A 27,729-nucleotide genomic window follows, 5' to 3' on the forward strand; every position below is an offset into this window, starting at 1 on the left:
CATCATGAGATTCAAATCATGAGAAAATGTTTGGATAAACATAGGTGGGATGATCTTAATTCCTCTATTTTGCTTTTCATTTATTTTTTGTGATTTTCAACTTTTCTTTCTTGTGTTTTTTTTTTGCAGTTATTTTATTTTCTTTTGGTTGTAATCAAAATATGTAATTTCATTTTCTTATACAAAGATTATTTCACTTTCCTTTTTTCCTTTTTTTTCAATAGATTTGTTTTCTATTTTTCTCTTTTATAAACCTTAATTTTGTCTCAACTGTAAAAGAGTGCAAGAATTCTAAGATGGTATCAGAAGTTTAATGTATATCTCTAATCTTTTCTTTTTTTTCTTATTTTGTTTCAGGATAGTTTCATAATTAAAAGTCTTGGTAATCTAATGTATTTTCTTGCCTTTTAGGTTGTTGAGTAACAAAGGCATACACTTATCTCAAAAAAAAACATAAATTGGATCTTCCCAATCAAATAGGGATACTTGCTTCTACACTGATTACCACCCCATTAATTTTTTCAACAAGATTTCTCCAACAATGGAGAACCTTATCAAAGATCCTGCATCTTATAAAAGACTTATGGAGAAAATTATTTACTTCATTAATGAAAGACGAAATATAGCATATGTCTTCCATTATCTTAATCAATTTGTTATTGCACATCATAAAGAAACAATTTTTTCAAGAAATTTTTCATGATGCAAACAGTTAAGTAAAGCTTAAAGACTTGTAATTCTAACTATACAACCCTAATAGTATTATTTATTGTGATAACTTGTCTACCATAAAAATTGCATCTAATCAAATGTTTCATGAGAACACTAACCATATAGAAATAGACTTCCACGTTATGAAAGAAAAATTGCAAAAAAGTTTGGTGAAATTCCTTATGATTTGTTCCAATAAGCAACTTATCTACATCACCAAAACCTTGTCACCTTCTACTTTTTACTTTATGTGCTCCAAGTTTAGAATGTTAATATATATTATTAGAAGGAGGCTCTTTAAAATACAAATACCTTGATTCTAAACCTAAACTTGTTTTTCAAATAAATTTCTCTTTTATTATTTTTTTGACTTTATAAGCAGTTGCTTTCTTTCCTTTTGATCATAATTAAAATATCTATTTATTTATTGTTAAAAAGTATTAATTAATAGTGACTTGAAGATAATGATCAAAATTGATCAAGAGCTCAGATAATAAATGCTTAATTTTATAATATATTTGATGATAAAATAATATGTATTAATTGTTTATTTAAACGTGTATTTTAGAGAAAGAAAAAATATATTCACCCTATATATTTACTTAAAGGTTTCTTGAAAACACTTTAAGAAAAATTTTAGTAGATCTTAATTTATTATCATTTATCATAATTTATTATCATTGGTTAAGTACTTAATTATATTTTATAATAATTAATTACCTTGTAATTGATTTAAAAAACATAACATAAGTTTTATCAAATTTTGTTTTATATAAATTATTTCAGTGTTCTCAATAAAGAATAATCACTTTTCATATTAATCATTACATTCTTTCATAAAACACTACAAATAATTTAAAATTATATAATTGAATATATGATATGATATCTTCAACTATTCCAAGATGAAGATTTGAAAATGTACATATAATATGATATGACATCCTCTATTTTTTTCAGGGGTTGTTTTGAGTGATGTTATGATGCTTGATTTTAATAATTTTATTCTTTAAACTTGCTTTCAAAGAGTTATTTTTTTTATGGTTTCTTCATATAATTTTTAGCAGACTACAGTCAAAATTATATATATATATATTATGATTTTATTATTTATCATACATCCTTCTTTATATGGATTGCACGGGAGAAATTATCACATCTATTTATTTAAATATAATATGTAATTGATTTTTCTTTTCTTTTCTTTTATCTTTTTCTAACATAATAATATCATAATCAAATCTTGTTTACTTATTAAGATAATTGTTACAAATAACTTACTAATTATATTTTTATTTAATTTTTGTTTTATCAACTTGGATAATTGTTTGGTATGATCTCAGTTAAATGTTTCTTTATTTTAATTTTATTAATCAGGATAATTGTTAGTTATAATATATACTATTAGTTGATATATTTTTATAAGAATAAGAAAGTGAGTTAAGCTGATCTACGCTTAGCCATTACCACTCCCCAAAATTATCTAATTCACCAAAAATAAAGAAAAAAATTATCAATTTAAAGAATCCTAGTTCCTGGTCATTCTAAATCAATTTCCTAATTATATATGATGAAACTGCAATCTTTCATATTTGAAAGGAAATAACTTGAAAATAGTAACATTTCATGTTTCATACGAATGGTATGAATTAATATCAGACTAAAATAAATATAATAAAAGAGGCGTTTGACAAATAATTTATCATTAAAGTGCATAAGCATTTTAATTATATTATGATGAAGGAAATATATTTTAATATAATATATAAATTATATTATAATTAACTTCCTTAATAAATTAATATTTTTAAACCTATAACTTAAATTTAAAATTGATAATAAATAATTTATATAATATTACTTTTACCTTATATTAAATTAAAAAAATACTAAATATCAATCGAAGAATAAAGATAAATCCAAAGAGATAAGAAGAAAAATATGATATCTTCATAACGGACTAAATCTATATATATCTATATCTATATATATAACAATTGAGGGAGCACAATCAGGTCTGTTTAGACACGTGTCACAACCTCAAATTTTTGGAAAAAAAATTCAAAAACATTTTTTACCACAAAGGGAATTGTTTCCACGTGTCACTCTCAGGGCACATCATTGTGGCTCTCTAAATGCACGTAGCACATAAAAAAATTAACCACGTCTCCCACCCCATATTCACCTTTTCACTCTGACCCTCTGCATTCTCTCTCTCAGACTCTCTGCACACCACGTCTCTCACTCTCTTCATTCCCTCCACACACTAAATCCTTACTATCTCCATTCCCTCCAAAACTCTGAGCTTTCTCTCTTCTACTTTCCCCTTCTCTTTCACCGATTTGGCAACTGCACACCTTCTGCTCATTGTCTTACCACCACTACAAATCTCTTCTTTAAGGTATTTTTCACTTGGCGCGATTTTTGAATTTTGAAATTTTGAAATGGTTATCAAGATTGTTTTTGAGAATATATAGGCGCAAAGACCCATTCATATCTCATTTCCTCTTTTCATTTGTCGAAGAACAGGTGATTCTTTAATCATTTCTTTTCATTTTTGTTGGGTTTTGATGTATTTTTTATTTGCAAATGATGATTTTTTATTCTATGTTTCTTATGCTTTTCGTTGTTCTTGGGTTTTCTCATTAAAGTTTCAAACTTTGATCTGCTCCGAACATAAAAGATGATACTTTTATCATTTCTTTCAATTTTTTGGTGCATTTATTAGGAATTAATTGATAATTGGAATTGAAACTGAAATCTCTTTATTAGAAAAACTGTACTGATACAATATAAGCAATGCTATTTATAGTTGTTAAAAACAGAATGAATTAAAAACATTCTATAATAGAAATATCTAGCTTTAAGTTTTGGGTAGTTAGAGTTAACAACCTAACTCTTCTATTTAGCTTATTTCAACACTCTTCCTTAAGCTAAATTCTGCAACACTTCTAACTCCTAACCACTCTCTTAGTTCTTCAAATCTGTCTAATCTAAGTGGTTTGGTGAAAATATCAGCCACTTGCTCCTTGGTGTTGCAATGCTTCACTTCTAGCTTTCCTTTTCCAACTTGTTCCCTTAAGAAATGGAACTTGGTCTCTATGTGTTTACTCCTCCCATGTGAAATTAGATTCTTTGCAAGGTTGATGGCTGATTGGTTGTCAACACAAAGTTGCACAGGCTTCCCATGATCCAGCTTCAAATCATCAAGCACAAACTCAAGGCAAACACATTGACAAGCTGCCTCTGCTGTGGCTATATACTCTGCCTTACAAGATGAGAGAGCAACTACAGTTTGCTTCTTAGAACACCAAGAAATTGGTGCTTTCAGATATTTGAAAAAATATCCATAGGTGCTCTTCCTTCCCACTTTATCACCACACCAATCTGAATCACTCCAAGCCTCCAAACAGTCTTAAACTTCATTCAAGTTTACTGAGTAAGTCATACCCTGTTATCTCCTTAAGATACCTCAATATGTGCTTTGTTGTTGCCATATGAGGGGCTCTTGGATTACACATGAATTTGCTTATTAGTCCAACTGCATAGCTTATGTCAGGCCTGCTGTTGTAGATGAACCTCAAACTTCCAACAATCTGTTTAAACAAAGTACTATCTACTGCAATCTCCTCCAAGGCTTCTGTCAGTTTCAAATTTCCAGCAGCAGGCACCCTAGCTCCATTGCATTAATTCATATTGAATCTGTTGAGCACTTCAATAATGTACTTCCTTTGATGCAGGATAATACCTTGATCTATGTATACAAATTCCATACCCAGAAAATAGCTAAGCATTCCCAAATCTGTCATTTCAAAAACAACCTTCAATCTATTTTTGAATTGTTCAATCTCTGTCATTGAACTCCCTGTGATTAACAAATCATCCACATATAGACATACATAGATTAAGCTTTGACTTTGTGACTCTCTTACATACACTCCATATTCTACTGAACACTTTGTGAAGCCTAGCTTGAGCAAAAACGAATCTATCAGTTTGTTTCATACTCTAAGAGCTTGTTTGAGTCCATAAAGTGTTTTCTTAAGTTTGAACACTTTGTGGCTGGCATCCTTTGCTTCAAAACCTGGTGGCTGAGTCACATAAACCTCCTCTTCTAAAATTCCATTCAAGAATGCAAATTTAACATCCATTTGATAGATTTTCCAGTTTCTAGAACTGGCCACAACAATCACCAATCTAATGGTTTCCAATCTGGCCACTGGTGCATAGACTTCAGTGTAGTGTATTCCATGTTTCTGCATAAAACCCTTAGCAATTAATCTTGCTTTATGCTTGGCTATGCTGCCATCAGACTTGAGTTTTATCTTGAAAACCCATTTGACATCAATTGGTCTTTTTCCCTTTGGCAAAGCCACTAATTCCCAGGTTTCATTTCTCTCTAGTGATTCCAGCTCTTCAATCGTTGCACTCTTCCACTTTCTATCAACTATTGCCTCCTTCCAAGTGATTGGCTTAATGTCTGCCACAAATGCTAAGTGAACCAACTCTCCTTCATCAGTGATCAAATTATCACTGTAAACTTCATGACCTGTTAATCTAGAAGAAGGAAATCTTTGCCTTTGTGATCTTCTAGATTCTGGCTCAACTATATTTTCATGTTCTTCATCTTGTTGTTGTCCACTGTCTTCTAAAAAACAATGAATCTGTTTTACATATTTACTCCAATTCCAGGATGCATTCTCATCTACAACAACATCTCTGCTGATGAGAATTTGCTGGTTTACTGGATTGAACAACCTGTAAGCACATGTTGGATGATATCCAATTAAGATAAGAGCTTCACTCTTATCTTCCAACTTCTTTCTCTTCTCATCTGGAATATGCTTATAGCACAAGGAACCAAATATTTCAAATGACTAACAGTTGGTTTATGTCCAGACCAAACTGTTTATGGTACAGCTGCCTCCAATTTTTTTGTAGGACACCTATTGAGAATATAGGTTGCAGTGGTGATAGCCTCTCCCCAAAAGCTATGAGGCAACCTCTTGCCTTTGAGCATGCACCTTGCCATATCAAGCAAAGTTCTATTTCTTCTCTCTGTAATTCCATTATGTTGTGTGTAAGGAGCTGTAACTTCATGTTCAATTCCTTTTGTAGCACAAAATTCTTCCAGCTCTTTGGAATTGAACTCTCCACCTCCATCAGTTCTGAAAATGGTTAAGGCATAGCCTGATTCCCTTTCAACCTTAGCACAAAAATTTACAAATCTTCCAAACACCTCACCTTTCTCCTTTAATAGGTAAATCCATATTTTTCTAGTAAATTCATCCATAAAAGTAAGAAAATACCTATTACCTCCAAGTGAATTACTATCAAGAGGGCCACATACATCTGAATATACAACCTCCAAAGGCTTCTTTGCTCTTTGCAGTACTGATTTCTTGAAATTCTTTCTTGATTGCTTCCCAAATAGGCAACCTTCACAAGTCTTATGAGATAGGTTGATTGGTGGCAACCCTGTGACCATTTGTTTACTGCTCAGTTTGTTCAAACTCTTGAAATTCAAATGGCCAAATCTGTAGTGCCACACCAGATTTGTTTCCTCCTTATTCCCAATTGAAGACAAGCATTGTGCAATTGATGTATTAAGGTTAGTCTTAAAAGTCCTATTTTTACACAAAGGTGCCTTAAGAACTAACCTTGATTTCTGATCATAGATCTTGATAGAATTATGCTCCATTGACATTTTGAATCCCTTTTCCAGTAGTTGGCCTAAGCTGAGAAGATTATTCTTCATTGATGGCACATATAGGACATCATTCATAGAACCAACTCTTCCATCTTTACAAGTGAATCTGACCTTACCAATTCCTTCAGCAGAGATCATACTATTATATGCAAATCTCACACTGTTTTTGACATTAGAATCAAAATCAATAATCCATTCCCGGTTGCCAGTCATATGATTGGAACAGCCTGTGTCTAAGTACCAACTTGAAGCATCTTCATCCTGATTTGTAGTGGCCATTAATAACACTTGATCTAAATCATAATGTTCATCTTCTTGAGCTAGATGTGCCTCATCTTTCTTGAAAAATTTTCCAGTGTTGTTACTGTTATCAGCTCCCCAACATTCAGCTGCAAAATGACCATACTTTCCACAATTATAACACTGCAGTTTTCTTTTATCCTGGAATTTCTTGGATCCATGATCTTGACTCCCTCTACCAGCAGCCAATTTCTGCTTCTACACACTATTTTGACTATGGTTCTAACTGCTTGAAGCAGGCCAATCACTTGATTGACCTCCTCTTCCTCTTCCTCTTCCTTTCTTTTTCCAGCCACTTCTTCCTCTACCTCTGCCAGCAGTTTGAGCCTGGAAAACTTGCTCTACTACCTTTTCTTTACCTTTTCTTGAAAGTAACCGTTGCTCATGTGCTTCAAGAGAATTTTGGAGTTCTTCTACTGTCATTTCATCAAGTTCCTTAGATTCTTCAATTGCCACTACAATGTGATAAAAAAACAAGAGTCAAAGTTCTAAGAATCTTCTCAACCACCTTTGAATCAGGCAACTACTCATCACAGTCTCGCATGGAATTTGCAATTGCTTGGATTTTACCAAAGTAATCACACACTGATTTTTGATCAGTCATGGACAACAATTCAAATGTCTTTTGAGTGATTGAAGCCTCACCTTCTTATCCCTACCAGTATTTCCATAGGTCTATTCCAGTATGTCCCAAATATGTTTGGCAGATTCAGCTTTTGAGATTTTCTGAAAAATGGCAGCTGAGACACACTGATGCAGTAACATTCGTGCCTTGCAATCAATCTTTTTATTTTCTTTTGATTGCTTCTCAGACTTTTTCTTTTGCTCCTCTGTTTCAAGCTTGGTTGAATCTTGAAATCCAATCTTGACAGCTTCTTCTAATTCTTGAAAACCAAGAATGGCTTCCATCTCCACAATCCAATCATCATAATCCTTCCCATCAAACACTGGAAGACTCCTTGGAACCACACCAAATGCAGCCATGACATTTATCACCTACAGCAGTCAACCTCCAATTCTTGGCTTGCAAAACAACAGATCCTCCTCTACTTAAAGTTCCAGCCGCAGTATTACCCTCACTGCCAGGAAACCACACAAGTCCCCTCCCTATGCTATTGATACCAATCTGTTGGGAATTAATTGATAATTGGAATTGAAACTGAAATCTCTTTATTAGAAAAACTGTACTAATACAATACAAGCAATGCTATTTATAGCTGTTAAAAACATAATGAATTAAAAACATTCTGATAACAGAAATATCTAGCTTTAAGTTTTGGGTAGTTAGAGTTAACAACCTAACTCTTCTATTTAGCTTATTTCAACAACATTTTCTACCGTTTTATTTATGTTCGTGGTTCTATGTTTCTTATGTTTTTCACTGTTCTTAGGATTTCTCATTAAAGTTTCGAACTTTGATCTGCTCCGAACACAAAAGGTGAGACTTTTATTATTTCTTTCAATTTTTGGGGCATTTTCTGCCGTTTTATTTATGTTTGTGGTTCTATGTTTCTTATGCTTTTCGTTATTCTTGGGGTTCCTCATTAAAGTTTCGAACTTTGATATGCTCCGAACATAAAAGGTGAGACTTTTATCATTTCTTAAATTTTGTTGGTGCATTTTCTGCCGTTTTATTTATGTTTGTGGTTTTATGTTTCTTATGCTTTTCGCTGTTCTTGGGGTTTCTCATTAAAGTTTCGAACTTTGATCTGCTCCGAACATAAAAGGTGAAACTTTTATCATTTCTTAAATTTTGTTGGTGCATTTTCTGTCATTTTATTTATGTTTGTGGTTTTATGTTTCTTATGTTTTTCGCTGTTCTTAGGGTTTCTCATTAAAGTTTCGAACTTTGGTATGCTCCGAACACAAAAACTGAGACTTTTATCATTTCTTTCAATTTTTGAGACTCTTATCTGTTTAGTGTTTCTTGCATTTAGTTTTTATGTTCATTAAGTTCATCTCATTAATGTTCTTTTTTTGCAATCTAATATTCCTTTTTTCTTCATCTAATTTGTTCATTTGATCCAACTTTGAAAGTTTATTTTGTTAGAGTCTGTTTATGTTTTCATCACTAATTACGTGTAATGATGGTTTATTGTTCATCACTCCCTATGTATTCATTAAGTCTTACTGCTAAGTGTCATCTCACAACATTTTTTTAGAGTTGGGCCTTATAATATCACTCCATTTTTCTGACCTTAGTAATATATTATATAACTTAACAAAATGTTCTATTTGCAGGTAAGCAGAAGCAAACGTGCATGTGTATTTCTTTGATGAAAAAGACAAATTATTAAAGTGTTGCTTATAGGAATAAAATTAATTACATTCCTTTTAGGAATTTATTATTTAATAGTGCACAATTTAAATTTAATGTAATTTCTATTTTTTTTCTTTGTTATTTTAACTTTAATACGCATTGTATTTTATATTTTACGATGTTTACCTTCTTCATTTTCTTCTTAAAATTTTTTGGTAACTAATTCATAGTATTTTTTTTAAACCATAAATTAAATCACAAAAAAATAATAATGACAAATTTATTGGCTTTGATTTTTATTTCATATGATTTTATGAACAAAATATAAATTATAATATTAAAAAATTAATGAATAAAATGAAATAATATTGGTAATTAAATGGAAACTTAACATGAGTTATACAATAAATTACTAATTTAAAAAAGGTGTTTATATATTTTTATTAATGTCAATTGAATTCTTAAAAACTTTGTTTTTCTTTCTAACATTTTCAAAATCCTAAATAAATAAAAATCCTGAAAATTGTAATATCATTTTTAAACCAAAATTTGATTCAAAATTCTAAATATATTCATATCCTAAATTATTTAATGTCATTCTTGAGTAAAAATCTAAAATTAATAAAATTTCTATGTTTTTCAAAATCATAACTAAATACAAATCCTAAAGTGTTTTATTTTCTACTTAAATAAAAATCTAAAAGAAATAAAATTTATAAAATTTTCAAAATCTAAATTATTTAATTTTCTACATAAATAAAAATCCAAAACAAATTATATTCCAATCTTATTCAAAATCATAAATAAATACATACCTAAATTATTTAATATCATACCTAAATAAAAATTTGAAATAAATGAAATTCATAAATTATTCAAAATCTTAAATAAATACAAATCTAAGTTATTTAAAGAAATTTTTTCAATAAATACAATTTCTAAATTATTCAACCTTCTAAATATACAAATTCTAAATTATTGAATATTCTACTTAAATAAAAATGTGAAATAAATAAAATTTCTAAATTATTCAAAATCCTAAATAAAATGTGAAATAAGATTGTTTTTTAAGCAAGGGTTAACATAACAAATAATGAAATTCGGGTTATACGAATTTTAAGATGAATCATTTTTTACATAACTGTGTTATACATACACAATTATATATATATATGAATTATATTTTTATACAAAAAAAAATAAAAGAAAACGCGTCAAATAAATCAACAAAATTTGTGGGATGAAATAATTTTAAGTTAAATAACTTCAAATAAGACAATAAGATTGTTTTTGAACCAGATGTTCACATAACAAATATTTGGGTTATCCGAATTTTAGGATGAGTCATTTTTACATAACTGTTTATTGTTACTTACTTTTCTCAAAAAAAATTTCAGTTTGTTCTACTTGAATTATTTATTTATGTCCATGGATTGTTTAGATTAATTTTAGTATGTTTAAGTTTTTTTATTTATTCGCATATGGTAATGATTGTTTCTTATATATTTTTAATTTTTAATTTTTTTGTTGTCATTTAAAATTGCATTTATTTATATTTAATTATATAAATTATATTATTATTTATAATAGGAAGGGAAAACGTGTCAATTAAATAAAAAAAAGTTAAGCGGGATGAAAGAATTTTTGTAGGTTAAATGATTTAAAAAAAAAACGATAAAATTATTTTTGAAGTAGAGACTAACATACAAAATAATTAAATTCAAGTTACTCGCCTTTTAGGATGAATCATTGTTTTACATGACGGTTTATTATTACTTTCTCAAGATTTGTGTTAGTTTGTTGATACTTGAACAATTTATTTATTTATGTGCATTATTTATATTTATGCATTGTTTATATTAATTTTAGTATGTTTAATTGTTTATTTATTCGTATATGCTAATGTTTATTTCTTATATATTAATATTTGATTTGTATCTTTTATTTTCTTATTCACATTTACATTTATATATATACATATTTAATTATATAAATTATATTTTTATACAAAATAGTGAAGAAATTGCGCCAAATAAATCAATGAAACTTCGAGTGGGATGAAAAAATTTATGTATGTTAAATGACTTCAAAGAAAGCGATAAAATTATTTGTGAAGTAGGTGTTAACATACTAAATTATTAAATTTGAGTTATACACCTTTTAAGATGAATCCTTTTTTTACATAAGTGTTTATTATTACTTACTTTCCTCAAAATTTGTATAGTTTGTTACTACTTGAACAATTTAATTTTTTAAGTGTATTATTTATCTTTATGCATTGTTTATATTAATTTTAGTATGTTTAGTTTATTTATTTATTCGTATATGCTGATTTTTATTGCTTATATATTAATATTTGATTGTAATTTTTTTATTTATTTTCCTATTTACATTTATATAATATTATATATATATAATTATATAAATTATATTTTTATACAAAATAGTGAAAAAAAACACGTCAAATAAATCAACAACACTTGGAGCGGGATGAAAGAATTTAAATATGTGAAATGATTTCAAAGAATGCAATAAGATTATTTTTTAAATAGAGGTTAACATACCAAATTATGAAATTCGAGTTATTTCCCTTTTATGATGGATCATTTTTTTACATAACTGTTTATTGTTACTTATTTTCTTAAAACTTTGTGTCAATTTGTTGATAGTTGAACAATCATAAAATTATAAAGTTATTCAAAATCTAAAATAAATACAAATTTAAAATATTTAATGTCATACTTAAATAAAATATGAAATAAATATATCAAAAAATGGAGGAATTTTGGTTATTTTTGAACAATTTATTTATTTATATGTATTATTTAAGTTTGTGTTGTTTGTATTAATTTTGGTATGTTTAGTTTTTTTTAATTTTTTGTATATGGTGATGTTTATTTCTTATATATTAATATTTTTTTGTAATTTTTTTATTTATTTTCTTATTTACATGTACATTTATATTTATATATATAATTATAAAAAAATTTATAGTGAAAGAAAATAAAATTATTTATACAAAACAGTGAAAGAAAATGTGTTAAATAAATCAACAAAACTTAGAGCGGGATTAAAGAATTTATGTATGTTAAATGATTTCAAAGAAGGTGACAAAATTGATTTTGAAGCAAAACCAAATAATGAGATTCGATTCGATTCGAGTGATTCGGGATTAATATTTTTTTACATAATTGTTTATTATTACTTATTTTTTATAAGATTTGTGCCAAGTTGTTGATATTTGAACAATTTAATTATTTAAGTTTATGCATTGTTTATATTAATTTTAGTATGTTTAGTTTTGTTATTTGTTCGCATATGCTGATATTTATTTCTTATATATTAATATTTATTTTGTATTTTTTTTTTACTTATAATTACTTATATATATATATATATTTAATTATATAAATTATATTATTATTTATAATAGTAAGGGAAAACATGTCAATTAAATCAACAAAACTTGAGCGGTATGAAATAATTTTTGTAGGTTAAATGATTTCAAAGAAAACGATAAAATTGTTTTTGAAATAGATGTTAACATACCAAATAATTAAATTAAAGTTACTCGCCTTTTAGGATGAATAATTTTTTTACATGACGGTTTATTGTTATTTTCTCAAAATTTGTTACATGACGGTTTATTTAATATCATATTAAAATAAAAAAATTGCAATAAAAAATTCTTAAATTATTTAAAATTCTAAATAAATACAAATCCTAAATTATTAAATATAGTACTTAAATAAAAATTTGTAATAAATAAAATGTTTAAATTATTTAAAATTATAAATAAATACAAATTCTAAATTATTGAAAGTGATACTTAAATAAAAATTTACAAGAAATAAATTTCCTAAATTATTCAAAATAAAATTCCTAAATTATTCAAAATTTTAAACAAATAAAAATCCTAAATTATTTAATGTCCTACTTAAATAAAATATCTGAAATAAATAAAATTATTATATTATTCAAAATATTAATAAATAATAATTCTAAATTATTTAATTATCTACTTAAATTTTTTTTTGAAACAAAATAAAATTTCTAAAATATCCAAATTTTAAATAAACACAAATCATAACTTATTTTATGTGATACATAAATAAAATTTCAAAAGTTTTTAAAAATCCTAAATAAATACAAAATAAAAATTATTTTATGTGTTACTTAAATAAAAATATAAAATAAATAAAATTTCTATGTTTTTCAAAATTTAAATAAATAAAAATCCAAAACTTTGTAATGTCGTTAGATAAACATAAAAAATCAATAAATTTTTTAAATTAATCAAAATTCTAAATAAATTCACATTCTAAATTATTTAATGTCATTTTTAGATAAAAATTTAAAATTAATAAATTTCTAAGTTTTCAAAATTCTAAATAAATAAAAATTCTAAATTATTTTATTTCCTGCTTAAATAATAATCTCAAATAAATATTGTAATAAAATAATATTTTCTAAATTATTTTACTTACAAAAATTAAAGTTATTTAATTTTGGATTTGAATGTTTTTTACTTTTATGTTTATATTTAGGACTCTGAATATTTATTTTTACTGTTATATTTGTGCTTATTATACTATTTTATTTATGATTTTCTTTACAATATTTGTCCTGTCCATGATACATAAAATAAGTGTTATATGATATTAAAGTTGTTTTTTAGATTTCACTTACAACCGGATTTTGCTGAAGTTTAGTGAGCTCAAGACCTGAAGTTTTTTTTTTTTATGGTTGTAAATAGAAATTGAGACAATATGTAATTCAGAATTTTGTAATGCGTAATTTATTTATGAATTTAATTTGGATGTTTTTTATTTTTTATTTTTAATTTATTATGTTTATGTTTATTACTCTCTTTATTTATGGTTTTATTTATAGTATTTGTTCTGCACATGTAATGTCATATACATAAAATAATTGTTTTATGATTTCACTTTTATTTATTTTTCAGATTTCACTTACAATATTAATTTTTTATTTTACTTTTATAATATAGTTTAAATCTTACGTAATTTTTTATATCAATAGAAACATAAAAAACAATCAACTTTTTATAAGAAAACAAAAAAAAATCATTTTTATGTTGAAAAAACATAATAAACATAAAAACAACAATGGAAGAAACAAACCAATAAAAAGATGAAAAAAATTATATAAATGATAAAAGTAAAGAACTTTTGATAAAAAAAATTCAAAAAATATCAAAAACAGTAAAAAAAAAAAAGTATAAAAAATTATTAATATACTAATCATAATTCATAAATAATATATTTTTTTCCATTGCATCAAAGAGAAGGAAGACTTTTTTTTTCTTATTTTGCCTAGGTGTGTAGGTTGTTTTACAGAAGAACCAAAACCCTGTAAAAGTGTGTTTTTGGTCTGGTAAAACTAAAGCACCAACGAGTTTGTTTGATTCCGTTGCAGCTTCAACAGAACTATAATATAATCATATACACCTTCTTTCTTCTCAAAGATCATTCAATTGAAGTCCAAGCACAATTTAAGAGACAATTGTAGGCTAAGGAAAGGGAAATCCAGATCAGAATAATCGATGGGTAATTTGTTCGTGAAGAAGCCAAAGGTAACAGACGTCGATAAAGCAATCCTCGCTCTCAAGACCCAGAGGCGCAAACTCGCCCAATATCAACAGAAGGTGTTCCTTTTTTCCCCAAAATCTTTTTTTTTTCTGTGATTGAATTTTATTTTACAAGACAATAGGGCAAAAAATGTGATCAGTAAAGATGCATATGGATGAATTTGGGTCTTTTCGATTTTATTTTTCATGGCTAGTTTCGATCAAATAATTGTTGGCCTTTCTGATTCCCAAAATATTTTTTTTTCTGTGATTGAATTTTATCGTTGCAAGACAGTAGGGTAGCGATTTTGATCAGTAAAGATGCACATAAATGAATTTGGGTCTTCTTGAATTTTTCCATAGCTAGTTCCGATGAATAAATGTCGGCTGAATTGTATTTCACAACTATGCATATAATTGCTGTGTCTGCAGTAATCTTCTAACCAAATACACCATATAACAGTAAACATTGTATGCTTTCATAATATTACAAACTCTTATCCATGTTAAACCCTTGGAAATTAACTCATAAGAATTGCTGCAAAATCAGTGGGCAGGTCCTGCACTTTAATATCTTCCATTAAAATTAATATGATATCTGTTGCATAATCAGGAGAATTATGTTATAATTAAGTGCAGATTCTATTTTATATTTATTAGGACAGATTTGTTAGTGATTTGATTTGATTTGTACAGCTTTAAACACTCATTATTTCTGGCTTTCATTGCCTATTATTTCTTTCTTTAATTAGGTTGTAAAACAGTCTATAAATAGAGACTGTAATCACATTTGTAAAATATCTCAGAAATATATTTCACTTATTTCTTTCCACTTGGTATCAGAGCTCCTGATCTAGGAGACTCTGCTTCCGCAAATTTTTTTTTAGCCTTCATTGCTGTAATCATTTTCCTTGACAGCCTTCATTGCTGCAATTATTTGTTGGACAGCCTTCATTGCTGCAACTTTCTATTTTCCTTATCCTTTCTCCATTGACCACCACCACCACCTTGCACCATTGACCACCACCGACCACCACTGCCGTCGCTCGCCGGAAACTGCACCGCTCGCCGGAACTGCCACTGCTCGCCGGAAACCGCCGCTGGCCGCCTGAAACCGCCACCGGAAAATTTTTCCGGCAGATTTTTTTTCCTGTGTGTGTGAACAGGATCAAATTTTGCCAATCTGAAAAACTCAGTTGGTTTTGAACTCTCATGGACTCCCTTAGTAAGCCATCTAGCTATTGTTCCTTTACTATGAGTGGTAAGAGTTCTAGTTTTTTATCCTTTAATGCTTCTAGTACTGAAAATATCTGGATTATAGACTCTGGTGCTACTGATCATATGACACCTCATTCCTCTTCTTTTTCATCCTACACTACTTTATCCGGTAAGCCATATATTACTATTGCTAATGGTTCCACTACCCCCATTAATGGTCGTGGTAACATTCACCTTCAACCTTCATTTCCTTTAAAAAATGTGCTTCATGTTCCCAAACTATCCAATAACCTCTTGTCTATTCAAAAGATTACCCAAGATTTAAATTGTACAGTGGTATGTTTTTCAGGATCTTGTCACGGGGAAGACTATTGGAATTGCTAAAGAGCAGGGCGGGTTATATTATTTACAGCATGAAGAAAGTAAAAAGGGTGCTAGACTACAGGCACACACTTCTAATCTTCAGCAAGGTCGTGAATCTTGGTCATCCTCTCAGATATGGCTTCAACACAGACGTCTTGGTCATCCTCCATTTAGTACCCTAAAGTCCTTATTTCCTGTTTTATTTACAAAAGTGTCTGCTGAGTCATTTCATTGTGATGTTTGTCAGTTTGCTAAACACCATCGGACAACTTTTCCTCCCAATGGTAATAAAAGTTCTAAACCTTTTGATCTTATTCATTCAGATGTATGGGGACCTTCACCTATTCCTAATATCTCGGGTACAAAATGGTTTGTTTCATTTATTGATGATTGTACTCGGGTTACTTGGTTATTTCTCATGAAAGATAAGTCTGAAGTTTTTCACTTGTTTGTAAAGTTTTACAGAATGATTCAAACACAATTTGAAAGTTCAATTAAGAGATTGCGTTCTGATAATGGAAGAGAATATGTGAACCAAAACCTTTCCAAGTTCCTTGAGGAAAATGGAGTTGTTCATGAATTAACCTGTGTGGACACTCCTCAACAAAATGGGGTTGCTGAAAGGAAAAATCGTCATCTCCTTGAGGTTACTCGAGCTTTACTTTTCCAAACATCTGTTCCTAGATCTTACTGGGGGGAAGCAGTCCTGACTGCCACTTATTTGATTAATAGATTACCCTCTCGGGTTCTAGAGGGTGTTACTCCTATTCAGGTTATGACCACATTCTATCCTTCTATTCCCATGTTGAATAGTCTTCAGAATCGTGTCTTTGGTTGTCCTGCTTTTGTCCATGTTCATAGTCCTAATCGGGGTAAGTTAGATCCTCGTGCCATCAAATGTGTCTTCATCGGTTATGCCCCCTACAAAAAGGGGTACAAATGTTATCATCCTCAAAGTCGTAAAGTTTATATTTCCAAAGATGTCACCTTCCATGAAACAGAGTCTTTCTTTCCTAGTTCTCAGCTTCAGGGGGAGAGTATTCAAGAAGCTGAGGACCTTGAGTTGCCACCTTTTCCTTTGTTACAGGATTTCGTTCTTAGGAAGGATGACAAAGACCCTGCACCAACATCATTACCAGAGAAGAATAATGAAGACAAATATTTTGGAAAACAATATCAGCGAAGGCAACAAGAACCCGTCCTGGTCGAACAGCAACTTCAATTGTCTGAACCGGAGGTAAGAACTCATACCAGTGAGACTCTTGAGGACACCTTAAATACTGCTTTTGAACCTAACCTAAATGATTTACCTATTGCCTTGAGAAAAGAAAAAAGATCTTGTGCCAAATATCCTATATCCCAATTTGTGTCTACAGAAAAACTTTCTATGCAGCACCAGAGTTTTCTTTCAGCTATTGATTCTATCAAAATCCCTACATCGGTACAAGAAGCCTTAAAAGATGATAACTGGATTCGAGCCATGAATGAAGAAATGAGCGCGTTAGAAAGGAATGAGACTTGGGAGATTGTAGAGAGACCAAAAGATAAGAAAGCAGTGGGTTGTAGGTGGATATACACAGTTAAGTATAAGTCTGATGGCACACTGGATCGGTATAAAGCAAGGTTGGTTGCAAAAGGGTACACTCAAACCTATGGGATCGATTATGAGGAGACTTTTGCTCCAGTGGCAAAAATGAATACCGTCAGGATTATTCTCTCCCTGGCGGCACACTTTGGTTGGGCAATGCATCAATTTGATGTTAAAAATGCCTTCTTGCATGGAAGCTTGGAGGAAGAAGTATACATGGAGATTCCACCTGGGTATGGTATTGTTAATGAAGGGAATAAGGCGTGCAGACTTAAGAAGGCCCTATATGGTCTTAAACAATCACCTCGTGCTTGGTTTGGAAGGTTTACTCAAGCTATGGTATCTTTGGGGTACCGACAAAGCCAAGGTGACCATACTCTGTTTATAAAACATTCTCAGAATGGTAAACTCACTCTACTTTTGGTCTATGTAGATGATATGATTATTACAGGTGATGATGAGATTGAAAAACAAAATTTGAGGGAGAGACTAGCTGCTCAATTTGAAATGAAGGATCTTGGGAAGCTGAAGTACTTCCTTGGGATAGAGGTTGCTTACTCGAGACAGGGCATCTTTATTTCTCAAAGGAAATACATCCTTGATCTTCTCAAAGAGATTGGTAAGTTGGGTTGTAAGCCCACTGGAGTGCCAATAGAGCAAAATCATAGGATTGGGAATGATGAGGAAAACCCAAAAGTGGAGAAGACACAATATCAAAGACTTGTGGGAAAACTCATTTATCTTTCAAACACTAGGCCAGATATAGCCTATGCAGTTAGTGTGGTTAGTCAATTTATGCATGATCCAAGAGAAAGACACTTGCAAGCAGTAGATAAAATTATTCAGTACTTAAAAGCCTCTCCAGGAAAAGGATTGCTATTCAAAAAGGGGGAAAACTTATCCATGAAAGTATATACTGATGCTGACTATGCAGGATCGATTGTTGATAGGAGATCCACCACAGGCTACTGCATGTTCTTGGGTGGAAATCTGGTGACATGGAGGAGCAAGAAGCAAAATGTAGTTGCAAGATCAAGTGCAGAGGCAGAATTTAGAGCCATGGCTCAAGGGGTGTGTGAACTCTTATGGATGAAGATCATACTTGATGACCTAAAAATAAAATATGAAGCTCCTATGAGTTTGGCATGTGATAATAAGTCCGCTATCAGTATTGCACACAATCCGGTTCAACATGATCGAACAAAGCACGTAGAGATAGACCGACACTTTATTAAAGAAAAGTTGGATGATGGTCTTATAGCCACTGAGTACATCCCTTCAAGACTCCAATTGGCAGATATGTTTACTAAGGGACTTCCCGCAAAACAATTCGAAGATCTTACTTGCAAGTTGGGAATGATAGATATACATTCACCAACTTGAGGGGGAGTGTTGCATAATCAGGAGAATTATGTTATAATTAAGTGCAGATTCTATTTTATATTTATTAGGACAGATTTGTTAGTGATTTGATTTGATTTGTACAGCTTTAAACACTCATTATTTCTGGCTTTCATTGCCTATTATTTCTTTCTTTAATTAGGTTGTAAAACAGTCTATAAATAGAGACTGTAATCACATTTGTAAAATATCTCAGAAATATATTTCACTTATTTCTTTCCACTATATCCACTGGCCATTTAAGAATAAATGAGCTGAACTTTTTAATAGGAAAATGTTAGTTCAGTCTGCATTGCTAGATTCAGTGAGTTTGTTGTGAATTTGTATGAGGAGGCTGAATAATAAGAAATAAGGCATATTGCCTATAAATAGGAGGAAGAACCGAGAGAAGGTTATTTTGTCATTTGAGAGGATCGAGGCCTTTTGGCATTGGGAGGCTTTGAATTTCTGCAATCATACTGTAATCAGGGGAATTTCCTCAGTTTCTTTATAATTCTGATCCAATTTCTATTACTTTCCAACCTAGACCAACACATATTTCTCATCATCAGCATGTTTTTTGATTTTTTGTGTTTATAGAGCATGCTTCTAATTGAAATTGCATCATGGTATGCGATTGAGAATGTGTGGTTGCATATTAATTGCATTTCTTATCAGTCTTGTTAAATAGCTGCTATAGAGCTATCGTATGGTGGAATTTTTTGAATCCAAGATTGCAACTTTGTTTGCTGTTGCAGCCACTATAATTGTTGTGGTTGCGGAATGCATCCCGCTTGGTCCTACCATCTCTGACAATTCTTCAGTCTATTGAACTTTTGACTTAATATAATGCTAACTTTTATGCATTCAATATTTGTTTTCTTTACAGCTTGATTTTTTATACGTACACACTCGTATATATCAAGTGTATGTGACTTCCGTGACACTATTCACTTTACGAGGCAGCAAAATTATTGGCTTTCCACCATTTTCTGCAATCTGCAATTGATAACATTACTTTTCATGCATGTCTTTTGTGGTGAAGTTTAGAGAGGCATTCATTTTATTTTAACCGTTTGTTTTCCTTTGTTCTTTGTTCATTTTTGTTTCGTACTCCATGGTAATTCAGAAAGACTTCTAACTTGTCAAGACAAGTGCAGTAAATTGGCTTGTGAATAAACTTCTGTAAAATGCTAACAAGTATGATGATAGGAAGAGTAGCCAGTTGAATTATATTGTTTGTTCGAATGCCGATGATGCTGCTCACACATTTTATTTGCTGTCTCATCAAATTTTAATTAATAAGTACAATATGTTTCCGTACTTACGTAGTTCATTTGTTTTATCATTTCGTGTTTTCCAGCTTGATGCAGTTATTGAAGCAGAAAAACAAGCTGCACGAGATTTGATTCGTGAAAAGAAGAAGGACAGGGCCTTGCTAGCACTGAAGAAAAAGAAGACGCAAGAAGAATTGTTGAAGCAAGTTGATACTTGGCTTATAAATGTTGAGCAGCAAGTAATATTTTTATATTATTATTCTGCCATTTATATATTGTCTTTGTTTTTGTTTCTATTTGGTCCAACAGTAATAACTACACTGTTACATGTTTGCATCTTTTATGGCTTTACAATAGTCTGTTTCTTTTTAATAATCAGAGGAGATTATTGTGCATTAACATTGCATATTTTCAGTTAGCAGATATTGAACTGGCAAGCAAGCAGAAGGCTGTGTTTGAAAGTTTGAAGGCTGGTAATGATGCAATGAAAGCCATACAAAGTGAGATAAACATTGATGATGTTCAGAAACTTATGGATGATACTGCTGAAGCTAAAGCCTATCAAGATGTGAGTTTGTCTTTACTATTGTGGTTACTGCTTATGAAAACTGATTTCCATATCTGGCTTTTTGATACTGAGGGATTTTCCTTTTTTCGGGAAGGTAGATGGGGAGTGTTGAAACATATTTACAGCCGCTATAGCACTATTGCATTGTGAAATTCCTTTGCAACTCCTTTTGCTATGAGTGTTGTTGTGGCATGTCACCTACATCCTCCTGTTATCTATAGCGAGTCTGCCTAATTGAAATTTTGTATAAGTATTATGCCAATTTGTATGCTTTTTTATCTTTTATATGCATACATAGGGCATAGTTTTTTTTATACATATTTAATAGGTATATATAATATATTCCAGCTGCTATGTAACTTCCGCAATTTGCCCACGTTGCTATCCACTATATGATACAGTGGATTGTTGACTTTCCACCATTTTCTGCTATCCAAGATTGATAAAACTGACTTGAAAGTGCTATTATTTGACTGCTATTTCCTGTTTACAATTTTTCATATGCCCTGATTACATTTGATGCTCACTGATGGTTGCCATAATTTTGTTGAATATGAAGGAAATTACTGCGATACTTGGGGAGAAATTATCAGCAGAAGACGAGGAGGATATTTTAGCAGAATTTGAAGACTTGGAAACCCAGGTATATGGTTTCCCACTTTTTATAATTTGGTACTAGTTCTATTCTAACTTTTATTCTTTCCTATATAAATACAATCCATTCCAATTGTTCCTATTCAATTATCGGTTTAATTATAATAGTATGGATTATGGAAGGGACATAAATTATTATGCTTCATTTTAACCCTTTTCACATACTGTACATCTTTGGGAGAATGGCATGAGCATATTATTGTTGTGCTAGCCAAGGCTAATAGAGCTTCTTCTAGGTTAAATTTACTAACTGTTTGTTGTTACAATGAATGGGTATCTAAGATTATCTGTGGCATGTAACGGTATGGTAGGCTCAGTAATTCTCCTAGCAAAAACATGGAATTCAATTGTGTTGTGCAAAGTTTTGAGCTAGTGATTGTCTGCAGAGATAATGAATTTGGAATAATATAATACATAAAAGAAATACTCGCTTAAGTCGGAGAAACAATTCTTAATCAAAGAGACTTAGATATGGAAATTTGACAAAGTTTGTTTTGTTGCATCAGCTTACAGTCCAAGATCTTCCTGAAGTTCCTCACTCAGCACATGAAGAAATCGAAGAAAACTTGGACCTTCCTAATGTCCCAACCAAAGCACCAGTTACCAGTGATGCTGAAGTATCTACGAAAAGAAAAGGTATCTTCCACTTCCTTCTGTCCTCCCCTAAAAAACCTGAAAGAAGAAAGAAATTAGCTAAGTTTTAATTAATTACTTATGATTTAAACAGTTATGGAGGAACCATTGGCAGCTTGAAGAACATTTGCGACCCAAACATGTCAATTGCTTTGCAAACCAAGACGTGCAATATGACTCTGTGTTTGGCTGTATCCTAATAGATTTCTCTTGCAAAACTCCTGCAGCTACTGTAGTCTGATTGATTTATCTGCAGTGGCATTTCATTTGTACAGATTTATACATGAGTTTTAACAAGTCAGAATCATATTTTTTGTTCCTCTCTCCTCTTTCCCTTTTTAGACTACTTTCACATTATTTACGTTAGATACTTCAAGGTTAAGCGATAATGTTGTGTCTCTCCTTGGTGCCTTCCTTTTCCTTGTGGAAAACATTGATTCATCAGCCACAAGGTCACTGTGTGATAACAAGCCAATAGCTATTTATCCAAAAATATCCTAAAACTATCATCAAAGCTATAGATAGAGAACCTAAAAATATACTTATTAACCTAAAAAAAATAAGGTTAAATTAGGGTAAAAAAAGTTTAGTACCTCCAAAATTTTGTTAGTGTTTTTGTTGTTAATATCTAATAAATATGTAAATTTGTTTTTGATAAAAAAAAAAGTTAATTACTTTTGAATTCACAATGTTGAAATGTAATGTGATATTATCAAAATTAATGTGGAATAGAATAATTATCAAGATCAAATTTATATGTTTATTTAATGTTGGCTACAAGAAGCAACGGGAAAAAAATTTAGAAATACCAATTTTAATAGGATTTATTTCTGGAGAGACTAAAAACTTATTTAATCTTAATAAATATTATCAAATGACCTTATAACAATCACAATCTAACTTTAAGAAATTAAAATATAAGCTAAATGATATTTTAACTATGTTTTTTAAAATCTTTTAATTTTCTTTGTTTTGAACCTTTGACTCGTTCTTTAATGAAATATGTTTATTCAGGTGCTGAATAAAGGGCTAGTTGTTTTAAACAATTTTGTATTGAATGAATATTAGTTGGCATTGTAAGTTGTTTTAAAAAAATAAAGTTGCTTCACTAAGAGCATTTCCATCATATATTCACGAGTCTAAAGTACCATTTGCTTGAACCAACTTTCCAATGGAAGAATATGAATTCACATTCCAAGTTACTTGAAAGAAATTTGCATATATATATATATATATATATATATATATATATATATATATATATATATATATATATTAAAAAATGGTTTTTGGACCAACGGACGAGAGGAATGGTTTTTGGACCAACGGACGAGAGGACAAATTCTTCCTACACCAAAATCTTATCTCAGAAAAGTAAATCTAAAATACAAAAAATATATTTTGAAAAAAAAAAATTCAAAATTTAGAAATGTGTTTCAGAAATCCAAATATAAAAATATATTCTAGAAAAGAGGTTCAGGAAGTTCTTATTTTTATCTGCACCCTCCTTTTATTTAAGGTCATTTTCATCATTTTATTGAAACAATTTTATTTTTTCGTTGAAAAATCAGATGCAAATTCAAATTATATGGTATAGGAAGAATTTGTCTAAAGAAAAAGAGTACTTTAGACAAGAAAAAAAGAGTAAAAAAATATAAAAGAATGAGTTGTTTGGAGCTCTTTGAAATTTCTTTCATTGAAATATAATTGAATATGAATTACTTAAAGATTATATGATATTATGATACCTGTGTTTTCCATTTTTCAATATGAGAAACAACTCGAATGAGTTGCTTTCATTAGAAAACCTAAATAACAGGCGTGTGTATGGCTATGCATAAACACACATTATCAATTAATAAAATACAAGGTGATAGAGTATTTTGTGTGTATGCCTATGCATCAAAGTGTAAACATTATTGCTGCTAAAAAAAATCAAAGTGTAAACACTATATATTAAGTTGACCTCTCCCCTCCATTTTCTTAATAAACAGGCAAATGGGTCGGCTTTTGTTGGTAGATGGTATTTTTTATTGGCCAGTATTTATATTTATACATAATACGATTATCCAAATTTTCAGATGCAATTTACATAAAATCTTTCAACATCACCCAAACTAAAAATATCTTACAAATTAAATTCAATGTATCATAAATCTAAGTGAGTACCCTCTCCTTGAGAAGTTGCAGACAAATTGGATGACTTCACAATCACTTTGCCAAAATATCTTGACAGTATGAGTCGGGCAATATTCTCCGCTGCCACGGCACTTGTCTCCATGGTGCTAGCTGCATTTTCAAATGCATTAACGTAGTATAGATGCCTCCTGTCCAATATAAATGGTGCAAATACTTCTGGGGCGTGGTAATGAGGATATGCAGCCCAGTTTATTCGAACAGTCTCCTTCCTGACACTGCCAGTGATAGCAATCAACAAAATATTACAACCTGGTTCAAGTTTTCTTTTTCTCGATTTTGTGGGAGGGAGGGAAACAGGGCGACACTTGATAGAAAGCTCAACCAGTAAATGTCAACATCAGGTTCGAAACCATGTGTTCAACTTGCACCTTAGGACTAAATGCTTGGGTTTGGCTCTTTAAAGTGAGTAAGAATAAGTGATATCAGTTGTTGAAAAAAGATCATCATACACACTTCATTACATATGAGCACGTAATATTGAAAATTGATTTTGTTATCAACGACTGATTAATTACTTTATCCTATAAAATAAGGTGCTCATTTTAGAGACGCTGAGCCCTAATGATTAGTCAAAACCCACATTGTTATTATTATGGACTAGACCTCTTTTCGAACAGAGCAGGTTTGTAAAGAAGATTTTGGTATACAATCAGTAGTATAACTTCAGTGTCAAGGAACAGGAAAATAATTAACTAATAGCTGATACTATTACCTGAAGATGCTATCCAGTAATGTGTCTTCCATTGGTTGACGAGAGAATAGCTTATATGTGGATTCTTTTTCATTGTGTTTCTTGAGAACTGCAATGCATGAAAATGGAAGGCTAGGATCCTCTACTGTGCCCACAAGATCGGGAATTTTTGTCACAGCCTTGAGACCAAAATATGCCTTGTGCACAAGAAAGCAAATCCGTCAGAAGTAACACCAACCGTCAAAAGAGGAGAAGATATATAAGACTGACAAATACTGGTGTCAGCAATTTTATGACTCAAGTCTCAAAATACTCACAGGGTTCAGAAGGCCCCTGACAAAAGTTGTATATGTGTGTTGCATTTTTCTCTCAGGAATTGAAATTGGGGGAATAAATTGAATATCTAACTCATCCAATGGTGTAGCAACCACAGCAACTTCACATTTATAACTGTTTCCTTTTGTTGAGTTGAGTTCATAAAAATCTCCAAGGTCAGCAACAGATTTTATTTCTTCGTGCAGGTGTAGTGCAACATCTGACCGATTAATCAGTCCAGCAGCCATTTGCCAGTTGCCTCCTTCGATAGACCATAATCCTCCACCTGATCCTGCGAGAGAAACTGCCCCTCCCAACCCACTCATGGAGACACTCTGGCCATAATTAATACGTGTGATGACCTGCATAAATAAAACCAACAGAAGTCCATCTTCAGATCACTTACTTTAAATCTCAGACATTGATCTATCATATAGGTGTGAGATCTTTTCTGAGTTGTCATAAATGTACACAAAAAACAGTTTTGTAATTCTGTAACAGTGAAACAATGACAATCCCTTCATAACAAAGCACAACCAGCAGTCCACCACAATGGCTGCTAGCAAATCATAACCGAAATAGTGCCATCAATGCACTCAGCAGAATCACCAAAACATTAGTAGTGATTGAGATATACACTTGAAAGGATAGAAAGAATTCTTACAGTAACAAGTTCGTTGATCAACAAGTTAGACAACCCAGCATCCACCAATTCATCATGCAAAGTCCTTGTAGTAAGATTATACAGACCAGCCCATTGCAGCATCTCATCCACAGTCTCAAAAATAGGTCTCGAACTAGTCTCCTTATAGTAATTTAAGAATCTCTCAACAGTACTCTAAATTAAATAAAGCTTCGTCAGAAAACAATACAGTTATACGAATAACTCTATTCTCTCGCACACCCCACATTACTTTCATTAACTAAACCTTTTTGGACAGTGGGTTAATTACAGGTAATTTATTATTGGGAAAGACTTTAATTTATACTACAAAATAAATACTTTTATGTAAAAACATTTTCTAATAGTGTGTGCATTGTAGAAATGAAATTCAAGTCTTTCTTCACAAGTTCAGCTTGTGTTGCCAAGTGAGTACTCATCTGCGTGTGATTGTATTATTCCTCAACAAACCAGATCTTCATTTGTGAGGAGTCCTACACTTGTGTATGTAAATTAAGTACTAAAAATGAATGATTTGAACTCAAAATCTGTATCAATAGTTGTAAACAAGTTCAGATTCATTTAGTGAGTAATTAATTAACTGAGTAATTTACTCAACCACCTACTAAGAGTAACGGTGAAATAGTTGAAATACCTCAACGAAGTTTTGCATCTTAAAGAGCGAGAAGCCGTAGCGAAGGAAAATGCGAGAGGAATTAAAGAGCGATAAGAGAGTCTCGACAAATGGGAGTTTAAGGAGCTTATTGATGACAGGAACATTGGAACTAAGCGTAGTAGTTTTGAAAACGAACGTTTTCCCATTCCAAATGCCGAGAGAGAGGTCATCCGAACCAGGCTCTTTGACCTTCAGGTTCAGAATCTTCACGTAATCCACTGTGTGCAGGTTCTTAGGATGGAGAATGGAGGCTCCGGCCTCGAAGGTCTCGCCCGCCACCGTAACGGTGGCGATGCGGCCCCCGACGACGCCGTTGCGCTCGAACACTCGGATATCGGTGGCGGGAGTGGACTCTGGGGAGTACTCGCGGAGGAAATGGGCGACGGAGGAGCCGCCGATGCCGGCGCCGACGATGCAGACGGTTGATGACGGTGGCGGAGGTTCATCGGAGAGTGGATGAGCTTGAGAGAGTGCGAGGAAGGTCAACAGGAAAGGCAGTGTGAGAGACATCTTCTACAATTCTCGGTTGTTATAGATCCCCTGTAAGCTCTTATGTTTTATTTTGAATCATAAATCATAAAAAAACATAGGAAAATGATTATTTGACATCTCCAAGTTTGCTCCAATTTACACCTGTGTGACGTGGAGGAATGGATGATGTGGTATGGGCACTTTTGGTATTTTTGGTAAAAGCAACGTGGCATGTGATCTGAAAAGGGGGAAGAGTGTATTAGGGTTTGAAATTCAAATTTCCCGCAAGCATAGGAACATGTAGAGATAGACAAACGGTGACTTCGGTGACGAAGTTGTGTACGGTGACGGCGGAGAGGGCAAAGGTGCGAACTGACGGTGACGACGGAGTAGTGCGAACTGACGGCGGAGTAGTGCGAAGTGACGGTGGTGTGTGAAACGCTGCGAGGAAGGAGGAGAAGGTG

The 27,729-nt window shown here is 31.2% G+C and overlaps 2 protein-coding genes across 2 annotated transcripts; one reads left to right on the plus strand and one right to left on the minus strand.

Annotated features, from left to right (window-relative positions):
* The first annotated feature begins 14,286 nt into the window (after nucleotides 1–14,286).
* VPS20.2 (vacuolar protein sorting-associated protein 20.2) lies at nucleotides 14,287–22,572 on the plus strand. Its single transcript, XM_068626794.1, has 6 exons — nucleotides 14,287–14,649; nucleotides 20,484–20,636; nucleotides 20,813–20,965; nucleotides 21,525–21,608; nucleotides 22,126–22,255; nucleotides 22,347–22,572. Exons 1-6 carry the CDS (start codon nucleotides 14,548–14,550, stop codon nucleotides 22,370–22,372), a joined length of 648 nt encoding a protein of 215 aa, XP_068482895.1. The 5' UTR covers nucleotides 14,287–14,547; the 3' UTR covers nucleotides 22,373–22,572.
* Nucleotides 22,573–24,260: 1,688 nt separating this feature from the next.
* On the minus strand, nucleotides 24,261–27,540 carry FCLY (farnesylcysteine lyase). Its single transcript, XM_068626412.1, has 5 exons — nucleotides 26,774–27,540; nucleotides 26,122–26,295; nucleotides 25,460–25,819; nucleotides 25,164–25,339; nucleotides 24,261–24,666 (listed from the first exon to the last, which is right to left on the minus strand). The coding sequence occupies exons 1-5, from the start codon at nucleotides 27,302–27,304 to the stop codon at nucleotides 24,402–24,404; spliced, it is 1,506 nt and encodes a 501-aa protein (XP_068482513.1). The 5' UTR covers nucleotides 27,305–27,540; the 3' UTR covers nucleotides 24,261–24,401.
* Nucleotides 27,541–27,729: the final 189 nt, after the last annotated feature.

Source organism: Phaseolus vulgaris, chromosome 9 (genome assembly GCF_051622355.1).
Source record: "Phaseolus vulgaris cultivar YP4 chromosome 9, ASM5162235v1, whole genome shotgun sequence".
Lineage (NCBI taxonomy): Eukaryota > Viridiplantae > Streptophyta > Magnoliopsida > Fabales > Fabaceae > Phaseolus > Phaseolus vulgaris.

Excerpts from the sequence above, each read along its gene's own strand:
- VPS20.2 (XM_068626794.1), top strand. The coding sequence starts at position 14,548 with ATGGGTAATTTGTTCGTGAAGAAGCCAAAGGTAACAGACGTCGATAAA. Across the intron at positions 20,637-20,812 it reads TTATAAATGTTGAGCAGCAA|TTAGCAGATATTGAACTGGC; the intron begins GTAATATTTTTA and ends GCATATTTTCAG. Across the intron at positions 20,966-21,524 it reads AAGCTAAAGCCTATCAAGAT|GAAATTACTGCGATACTTGG; the intron begins GTGAGTTTGTCT and ends TTGAATATGAAG.
- FCLY (XM_068626412.1), bottom strand. The coding sequence starts at position 27,304 with ATGTCTCTCACACTGCCTTTCCTGTTGACCTTCCTCGCACTCTCTCAA. Across the intron at positions 26,296-26,773 it reads AGATGCAAAACTTCGTTGAG|AGTACTGTTGAGAGATTCTT; the intron begins GTATTTCAACTA and ends TATTTAATTTAG. Across the intron at positions 24,667-25,163 it reads TTACTGGATAGCATCTTCAG|TGTCAGGAAGGAGACTGTTC; the intron begins GTAATAGTATCA and ends TATCACTGGCAG.